General features: G+C 35.1%; 1 protein-coding gene across 7 annotated transcripts; it reads left to right on the top strand.

Annotated features, from left to right (window-relative positions):
* Window positions 3177-9748, top strand: LOC18612442 (pentatricopeptide repeat-containing protein At5g65560). Of its 7 annotated transcripts, none has more exons than XM_018114053.1 (6): window positions 3177-6339; window positions 6508-6596; window positions 7177-7353; window positions 8148-8222; window positions 9123-9235; window positions 9376-9748. In XM_018114053.1, exon 1 carries the CDS (start codon window positions 3453-3455, stop codon window positions 6180-6182), a length of 2730 nt encoding a protein of 909 aa, XP_017969542.1. In that variant the 5' UTR covers window positions 3177-3452; the 3' UTR covers window positions 6183-6339; window positions 6508-6596; window positions 7177-7353; window positions 8148-8222; window positions 9123-9235; window positions 9376-9748. The 7 variants fall into 7 exon arrangements, with proteins under 7 accessions (XP_017969542.1, XP_007049305.2, XP_017969541.1 ...); XM_007049243.2 differs by having other exon boundaries at window positions 9320-9748; XM_018114052.1 differs by having other exon boundaries at window positions 9313-9748.

Below are 10392 nucleotides of genomic sequence, written 5' to 3'. Positions count from 1 at the left end.
ATAAAATCACACAATTAAATAAATCTACTCTAGATAATTAAGACGATAGTAAGTTTACTCACTATAAGAGGAGTACATATACTCCTATTCTCGGTCCTCGGGTGTAGTCTTTTACCCGTATCAGATAGCTCACCACCTATCCATAATACATGACACAAAAAATTCAATAATTTGTGTCAAATCAATATATATTATTTCAGGCTCTTATCCATGCGTATGCACTAAATAGGGTGTGAAATGTTTGGACAATCGCTTAATCATAGTGTCCAACCTAACTCGCCTATACACGGTGTAAATTTCTAAAATCTCCAATTGAACTCCAATTATATCCACAATACCTCAATGACTGTGAATGTGGTCCAATTTATTAGTTCGGATCACAAATTACGCTTTTACCCTTAGTGGGTAAAAATTTCAATTTTTTTGCACCAAAAATTCCCATTTAATTTCCAACCTTATAATTCATCATTTTTCCATCTAATTCTCTTAAAATAAAGTCAACCCCATCCTCACACACCATTGGCTAGATTCGGCCTAGAGAAATTCATGGAGAAAATGAATATTTTTCTTGTTGTTTTACTCATAAACATGTTAAACTAACACTAAACACTAACATAGTTCAAAATAAAATTAATCTAACAACTTTCTCTCTCTAAACCCATAGGATCATATTTGAATCCATCATCAAAACACATAATTTAACCATGGAAAATAATGAGAAATGCATGGAAATGATAAATCTTAAGCTAAGCTTGAAAAATCATACCATTAAACACTTGATTCCTTTAAAAATCACACTTTTCCTTTGAATTTTCTCACTCTAGGGTTTGTTCTTATTTCTCTCTCTCTCCTGCTGGTTTTGGCTGACCCTCCCAATGAAGAATTCTGGAATTTTCAAGCCTTTTAATAGGATTAATAAAATATTATTATTTTATTTACTTTTTGAATATTTTATTATTTTATTTTTTTTCTAGCCATCTTTTGACTTTCTTTTTCTACCACTCAATCCTCTTCACTTATCCATATCTTTCATGAAATTTCTAGACTTTTCCAAAGTTTTGGTGGAGTAAATTTTTAAAAATTACACTTTTGCCCCCGTAAAGTGAAAAATTACATTTTTACCCCAAAAATTGAAAAATTGCCCATAGACATATTTTTCATCCCTTATACTCATACCATTCTCCAATTTGTCAAATGTGATCTAAATTCTCTCAAAATCTCAGATTTTGTCTGCGGGTGGAAAAATTACAATTTTGCCCCTAGATAGTGAAAATTTCGATTTGACTCCGAATTGATCATCAAACTCCTAATTACCATTTTGAGTCATCCCTGAACCGTGAAACTCTTAATTTCACCTTAAAATTCCTATTTGAACTAGTTCGAGGCTTAATCGACTTAATGGTACCATTAGGGGCAATATCGTCTTTTAATGATTTCTCGAACTTCTTAAATATACAAACATTCTATCGAGCATGTGAATGACATTATAATTATTTTACAAAGCAGGGTTTGACATGACTACTTTCATATAATTATAAAATTGAAAATGGAATAATATGTATGTTAAGCAAGCAACTAATCAAATAAATAAATTCCTCATTTTCTTCTTTATTGATGCTTATATTATTATATTTATAATGTGCATAGAAGGCATTAACATGAAAATTTTCAAGGTAATAAAGAATCTTCAAACATTTCAATTTTTATTATCTACCACAAAGAATAAAGAAAATTCAAAGGAAAAAAAATCTCGTGACCAAGCCTGGGTGAAGTAGTAATTTTTCATAAAGCACCATACGTCAAATTATTACAATTCAAACCTTAAATCATAAACTTTGTAACACTTACTATCTTAGGTTGTAATGGTAACACAACACTCCCTTCACAATTAATTTCCTCAATCCCTTGCTCTTCACCTTTTTTGTTTCTCCACTCCTATTGTAAGTTCATACTTAGCATTAATTACTTCCGGGGACGACCTTACATGTAGTATAATCGTGTTACATGACACCATTTATTCACTCAAATATCCAAAATTTATACTTGTTACATGATCTTGTAATGAAGTTTCTTGTTTTATGCATCTTGTAACGAAGATTTTAAGAGTGATTGCTAGATGGTAATATAAATACTGATATTTGTCCATATTCATATTTCATAATTTATTTAATAGATACTGTTAAAATAACTGGACTCAATACATAATACAAATTTTTTAATTTTGATACAAATTAAAAAATTTCAAGACCTATTTGGGATTTATATAATATTTGACCTAATAGAGATTTGATCCTAAGCTTAGTGACCATTATAATGAAATTATTCTGCAAAGTTGATATGGATATGGAAATGGGCATGACAACCAACATGTCAACTTCAATTTCTATCTATATTTTCATCATTTGCATTTAGGGTGACTATATCATATATACTTAAAAGTGATTCTATTTAAAATGCCTAATGACTCGAGTGAGAGTTAAGTATAATTTAAATTTTACTTGGTTGATATTTTTATTTTTTATTTTTAAATTTTATTCAAAAAATAAAAAAATAATAAAAATATCGATCAAAAAAATTTATCTGTAATGATTATAAATAACATTGGAAATTTTATTGCTTATGAATAATATTTATCATAAAAAAAGATAAAAGAAAATATTAAATTTTTTTATATAAAAAACTCCATTCCAATTTTGAGTTTTCTATTAATTAATTGAAAATGCCAAAAGGACCAAAAGGACTAAAATATCCTTAGCATCTCTAAAATTCCATTTAACTCCATCATAAAACCCTAAACCCATGATTTAATGCATTTACTTAAAATTACTTTTTTATTTTATCTAATTTTTTAGACATTTTAGCTCATTACAATGCTTTTTCGTAATGATATCAAACACTTAGAAATCTCAAATCACACTTTTTTTTTAATCACATTGAATTTTGAAATGATCCCAACTCCATCCTGTCGTTTGATCCAAACGTTAGCGGAGGGAATTAATTTAAGAGGTAACAAGTCTCTGAACTTCTTGTTTTTGGAAGCTTGAACAACGTGTACGGTCTCAGCAGGGAAGGGAAAATGATTTATTTTTCCCCGGAAAAATCCATTTTCTCAATTATGGAAACAAAAAATAGGCTAATAAAAAAATTGGCGGTCTGTTCTGATTAACTGGGTTTTTTTAACGGTTGCGGTATTTCATTCTCCAACAAGCAGTGGCTCAAGCTTCGGTCGACCCCAGCGTTACAGGGTCCATGACGCTAGCTTGAACTCTTCGCTCTTCTGCTTTTGGGTATTATGGTCCTTGGCTGACCACGTTTCCTTACTCACCCAAGTCCAACCACACCCAGGTCTCTCTCATCTCCCAGATCCCACCCCCCCCCGACCAAAAACCCAGAAAAATCATTTTCCTTTCATCTCCGAAGTCTTCCTCAATGAACCCAAATCCCAATCCGCAATGTTAAATCCTCTCCTCAAAAACCCATCTCCCAAACTCTTTTCCCTCTCATTACTCCGCCACCATATCCTCGCCTTCAGCTCCCAACCAACCAACCAATCTTCATTAGTCTCCAAAATCTGCAATATATTATCCCATCGTCAATGGAAACAAAATTTAGAACTCCTTCACTTAACCTCCGACCTGAAACCCCACCACGTGTCCCAAATAATCACCACCCACAAAAACACTGACTCCGTTTTGGAATTCTTTTTCTGGGTCTCAATGCGGCATTTTTACAAGCATGACATGGGTTGTTACGTTTTGATGTTGAATAGGCTCGCTAAAGATCGAAAGTTTCCTCCGGTGGATCATGTTAGGATTCTGATGATCAAGGCTTGTAGAAATCAGGAAGAAGTTAAAAGGGTAATTGAGTTTTTAAATGGGTTTAATCAGAATTCTGGTTTTGGCTTTACTCTATATAGTTTCAATACACTTTTGATTCAATGCGGAAAATTTGAGATGGTTAGTTTAGCTCAAGATGTTTATAGCCAAATGTTGAATACTGGGATTAAACCAAGTTTATTGACATGTAATACTATGATTAATATTTTTTGTAAGAAAGGGAAGGTTCATGAGGCTGAGTTGATTTTCAACAAGATTTTTCAATACAATATGTGCCCAGATACGTTTACTTATACGTCGTTGATTTTAGGGTATTGTAGGAATCAGAATTTGGATTTGGCTTTTGAGGTTTTCTATAAAATGGTGAAGGAGGATTGTGATCCTAATTCGGTCACGTATTCAAATTTGATCAATGGGTTGTGCAATGTAGGTAGGGTAGATGAGGCACTTGGTATGTTCGAAGAGATGGTTGAGAAAGGGATTAAACCGACTGTTTATACTTATACTGTTCCGATTAGTTCATTATGTGAGTTTGGTCGTGTGGATGAGGCAATTGAAATTGTGGGTAGTATGAGGACGTGGGGGTGTTATCCTAATGTGCAGACGTATACCGCATTAATAAGTGGATTATTTCGGGTGCAGAAGCTTGAAATGGCAGTTGGATTCTACCACAAAATGGTAAAGAATGGTTTGGTTCCTAGCACGGTTACGTACAATGTACTAATAAATGAATTGTGTGCTGAAGGAAGATTTGCCATTGCTTTGGATATTTTTAATTGGATGCTGAGACACAGTACATTGCCGAATACCCAAACATACAATGAGATTATAAAAGCATTGTGCTTAATGGGTGACACTGAGAAGGCAATGGCTCTCTTCCACAAAATGCTCAGGATTGGTCCCTCTCCAACTTTGATAACCTATAACACACTTATTGGGGGATACCTTAGAAAAGGGAATCTAAACAATGCTATGAGATTGTTAGATATGATAAAGGAGACTGAACGTGGACCTGATGAGTGGACTTATTCTGAACTTATTTCAGGGTTTTGCAAGTGGGGACAGTTGGATTCAGCAGTCAGTCTTTTCTGTGAAATGATAGAACGTGGGCTAACTCCAAATCAGGTTAGTTACACTGCTATGATTGATGGTTACTGTAAGGAAGGGAAAATGGATGCTGCCGTGTCATTATTTGAGAGGATGGAGCAACATGGCTGCTGTCCTGAGATTGAAACTTATAATGCCATAATAAATGGTTTGTCTCAAAACAATCAGTTTTCTGAAGTGGAAAAATTAATCAGTAAGATGGTAGAGAAAGGATTGCGGCCTAATGTCATTACCTACACATGTATGATCGATGGGATTTGTAAAAATGGTGGGACTGATCTTGCATTTAGGGTTTTCCTGGAAATGAAAGAGAGAAATTGCTCACCAAATGTTTACACATATAGTTCACTTATTCATGGCCTATGTCAAGAGGGGAAGGCTAATCATGCAGAAAATTTACTTGATGAAATGATAGGCAAAGAATTGGCACCTGATGAGGTAACATTTACCTCACTCATTGATGGTTTTGTTATGCTTGGTAGGTTAGATCACGCATTCTTGCTTCTGCGTCGGATGCTTGATGCAGGTTGTAAACCTAATTACAGAACTTTCAGTGTGTTGTCGAAAGGGTTGCAAAAAGAATTCAAGTTGCTAACAGAAAAGGTTGTTTCTCAAAACAGAGTGGTGTGTGGTGGTAGAATTGATGACAGATTTGCAAATTTTGGGTTGATGCGTAACCTCCTATCTACATTGTCTGGCAATGGTTGTGAACCTAATGTTGATATATACAGTGCATTAGTCACTGGCTTGTGTAGGGAAGGCAGATATTATGAGGCAAGTCAGTTAGTGGCACATATGAAAGAGAAAGGTCTTTGTCCCAATAAAGACATCTTGTTCTCTCTAATATTTGCACAATGTAGGAACTTAGAAGTGGATCATGCTCTAGAAACTTTTAACCTCACATTGATTAAAGGTTGGGAGCCTCCTTTATCAAATTATAGAGAAGTCATTTGTGCCCTTTGCAAGGCGGGTCGAGTGAAAGAAGTTCAGAATTTGTTTGAGAGCTTGATTGAGAAACAATGGAGTTCTGATGAGATTGTTTGGACGGTGTTGATTGATGGTTTGCTGAAGGAAGGAGAATCAGATTTATGCATGAAGCTTCTTCATGTCATGGAATCTAGAAATTGTCCTCCTAATTTTCAGACATATGTAATTTTGGCCAGAGAATTCTCGAAATATGGATTGATAGAAGTAGATCAAATTGGTAACAAGTTGAGAATTGTGAGGAATACACAATGAGTTGAGCTTGCTTCTAAGAGCCGGAATGTAGCACCATCCCCAGCAAGACGGATAAATATATCTTTCAAATGGGCTTTGGTTATAAACAGATTGATTGCACACATGTAAATAAAATTTTGGGTTCTCATTACTTTGTAGCTCCATCATTTTGTAAATGGTAAGACAATAATGTTTATTTAGTTACCATTTGCTATTCTTTTTACTCTCTGTTGATCACCGTAATTTATTGGCATTGTTTATCGCCTTAATGCTTCATACTTCTCACTTCTTAAACTGTTTATTATCAGCTTAGAATCTGATGGCTATGTTTGTTCCAATTTACCAGAAACTGGATATTTTTTAAATTTGATAGTTGGACCCCATGGCAAGATAGCAAGAAGATACTTGTGGGCTAGAAGAACTGATCATGCTCAGGTAAAACAATGAACAGTGTAGATTATAGGAACTTCTGATAAAAATAAATGGTCACATTTGGCTGAACTGTTTATAAAGATATCTTCATCTATATATATATATATATATATTTCCTTTTTGTGTTATTTTTTTGTCTGTGGATCTGTATGCAAATTGCTGCTTCTAGTACTTGTTTTAATCGTTTGCATTAATTATTATTTGACTACTCTTAAACAATATTGAAGTTTGCTTAACGTTACAGACAATTTTTTTAGTAGTTATGCCCTTTCAATCTTTTCTCTGTAACTTGCTGACCTTCTTGAAACTTGTGACATGAAAACTTGGCTATTTACCTCATTTTGCATGTAGAAGTTTGTCTGTAGAAATGTTTGACACTGATAAGGCTATGAATTTGGTGCTTCATTCATCTATAATTTTAGCATAGCAAATCTACCTGTTTTAACCTTCACATCAATTATGAAAGTTCTAAATTAAATCACAAATTTTCCTCAGCATTATGTTGTTGTCTGACTCTAGGTTAGTGCTTTAATTTAGATTTAAGAGGCTTGTGACAACTTCTATTTTTCTGTTTCAAATACAGATGTCCCACGTATTTTGTCCTAATTATGGAGTTCAACAATTCTTGAAGGATATGAATTTCTGAGCTTTAAAGTAATCAAATTCTTGAACTGTTAGAAAAGTGCAGTTTATTGTACTGCTATCGCTAGTGGAGCAAAATGCTACTCATTACTGCCAGCATCTTGCTAAGCATCTGCTGGTATCATTCTGTAAACTCTCCCCCTTTATCACATCATGCTATCATCACTACTTCTAATCACCATTAGTACTCACCAAAACATGGTTGTCTTAACTGCTACCAATCTCATTGATGTCATTGACTCACCAGTATCATCTTTGCCCCTGCCACTAAGCCTACCAACAAGCTGTTACCATTATCACTCGTTATGCAACTTCCTGTTTCATTTTGTTGTCCCACCACATATTCACCAGTGCAATTGTTTATGCTAATGCCCTTGTTCTGTTACTGCCATCCCACACATACCCTCACCGTTAATACTTTGCTGACACCAGCAAAACTACCATCAACATTCATCATTAACTCTATTAAGAAGCATAAGCATATCACAAACAATTATTTTGTTAAACACAGAATTTCATATTAGGAATTTTGTTTTGGGTGCAATCCTACCCCATGGCTCAAGCCAAGGATCTCTGCCTAACACCTCTCTCCTCCCAAACTTCCATCTCTCTCTCCTCCATCCAACCACACATGCTTAGCTCAGGCGGTAAATCAAGGGATTTAAATGTTATTGTTTCCAATCCCATCATTTCCCAAACACCTTAATTCAAGTTAGGTATCATCTCCATGACATTTATAGCTTGAACATGGCTTCATCAATATGCCAAATATATGCTTAATACTGTCTGGTTGGTCCTTGTTTCACATGCTAAACAATTTGGCATTTGTATGCTAAACCATTTTTCTACTTGTTAATATTTGTAGGTTTATGGAGTAAGGGAGTGACAAATTTGGCTCAATATTTTTTGCAGGATTTCATTATGTGCTGAGTTGTTTGCAATGCTGTCTCGTACATATTCAATCAACCTTGATAACTGGTTATGAAGGTATCCTCTATATCAAGCCAATAATAAATCATCTTTATATTGTATTCCTTGTCAATCATCAATTGGGAAATTGATTAATTTTTTTCATCTGCTAACTACATAAAATTTTTATTGTATAGCTGTTTCTCTAATGCCAAGATTATAACTCTATTCATGATTTTGTGAATCTCCTACTAAGTTTCCTTTAATTTGATTTATCATTAGCAAAACCAGATTGGAGAAGCATCATTCAAATGGAAAAGAAAAGATTCCATAAAATGACGATTTCTTGTCAGCAAATTTGATTTCCATCCAAAAATTTGTGTGATCATATATTTTTTGACATCATATTTATTTCACATCACCATTGTTCCATGGAATATTTCTCCAGATGGTAAATGTGGAAAAATATGCACCCTCTCCAAAATAAAAGAGAAGAAAAAGGGCGGGGAATTGGGACTTGCACGATAACTATTTTGAATTCACTATATATGCGTCTTCTCTGAGTAGCCATGCACAACTAAGCTCTCAGCCAAAAGCTCAAACAGTGACTTCCCCTACCTAACCTGCATTTGTCATTTATTCTCTTATTCACTCTCTCTAATATAACCATTGCACTACTTTTTACATGGCTGGCCTGGCATGTTCTCTCTAAGTTCTTGAAGTCTCACCTCGCCCTCAGACCATGTCTGTCAATCCCTCCCTCTTTCTCTTCACTTTCGTTGGGCTCTATAACCTGCTTTTGATTGTGTGGCAATACCATAAGGATGTACCTCAAAGTGCCCTCATGAAAAAGCTTCCATGGGGATTGAGCATCAATCATATCCCTTTTGGGAGAAACCATAAAGTAGTTAACAACAGATCAATATTATTAATATAGTGTTTCACTATGTTAGCAATCATCAATGCCATGTGCTACAGGTTAACATGTAGCCCATGTGTTGAGATGGCAACAAAGTTGGTCCTGATTGATGAACTTATGGATCACCTACCATGGATGGCATTGCCTGGTCAAGAGGCAAAACTTGAGAAAGGTCAGCTGTTTTAAGATGCATTTGAGATACTAATTCTTGGATAAAATAGCTTTGGCAGTATCTAATTAGCTTTGAAGTTAACAGATGGTTCCATCAAAACCAACCACATACTGAGTAATGATGGTAATTTGGATGGCCAGGGTCGGCAAGAGGTATGGATTGGGCAATTTGTTGATTGCGTTGGGGCTTGAATTTAAAATATCTTCCCACATCCCGCCCCACCATTACCACCTGAACTATATCCAGTCTATTTGCTATCAGATATAGCCCACAGCAAGTGCATGGCATACAAAGAGCTCATAATACTATGATTTTGTCTTTACCCTTTTGTTTTCAGTTGGGGCCTGGAGAAAGTGGTTCAACTAAATCTAATAATAGCAACATGTTCCATGATAAAAATGGAGATGCTAGGACAATATTTTATCTAGACTTTATATTGATTTTGATATTTCCTGGAGATGAAATTTATTGGTGCTATTGCCTTACACCTGGCAGTAGCAGGTTTATGATTGACATTATTTGCAGCATCAGAAAAGTAAGCATTCATGGCGACATTATAATAGATAAGTGGATTCATATTTATGGCATTTTGCTTTATGCATCTCTCACAATGGTTAAAAACTTGAATAGAATGACTCACAAGCATAGCAGTTGTTCATCTTTTCTGTACAAAGTGCAATCCGGAAGCACTTCATACTGGGGGACCCAGTATTTTTTCCCCATCCATACTGGGGGACCCAGTATTTTTTCCCCATCCCTGATGATTGGGGTCGCATTCCCCCTCTTCTCTCAATGGCAGCAAGTGGTGGCATCAGCCTTAGCTGGTTAGGGAGCAGAAAGAGCATTCCCACATACTTAAATACTCAGGAGTACGTCAGGCTCAACCTTTTAGTAAAGACTTTTTTGGATCTCCTTGTAGCATAGGAGTTAAACCAAACCCTTTGGAAGTGGGCATCCATCATCCATTTATGGAATTTTCAGATTCCGAAAGGTAGAATTAAAAGTATCAGTGTTGGACTGTGCAACAGTGTTTTTTCTGTCTGTATCAATAAGTGTCACGGTTGGTCTAATTCAATTTATGTATTGCTGGGGCCTCTCTTCTTTGTTCACAGTTCAGCTTAGGATCATATAGGTACAGAAAGAAAGAAAGAAAGAGG

This window comes from Theobroma cacao, chromosome 1 (assembly GCF_000208745.1).
Source record: "Theobroma cacao cultivar B97-61/B2 chromosome 1, Criollo_cocoa_genome_V2, whole genome shotgun sequence".
NCBI classification, from domain to species: Eukaryota; Viridiplantae; Streptophyta; class Magnoliopsida; order Malvales; family Malvaceae; genus Theobroma; species Theobroma cacao.
Note: the sequence above shows the minus strand (reverse complement) of the source record. Positions and strands in the feature narration are given on the sequence as shown.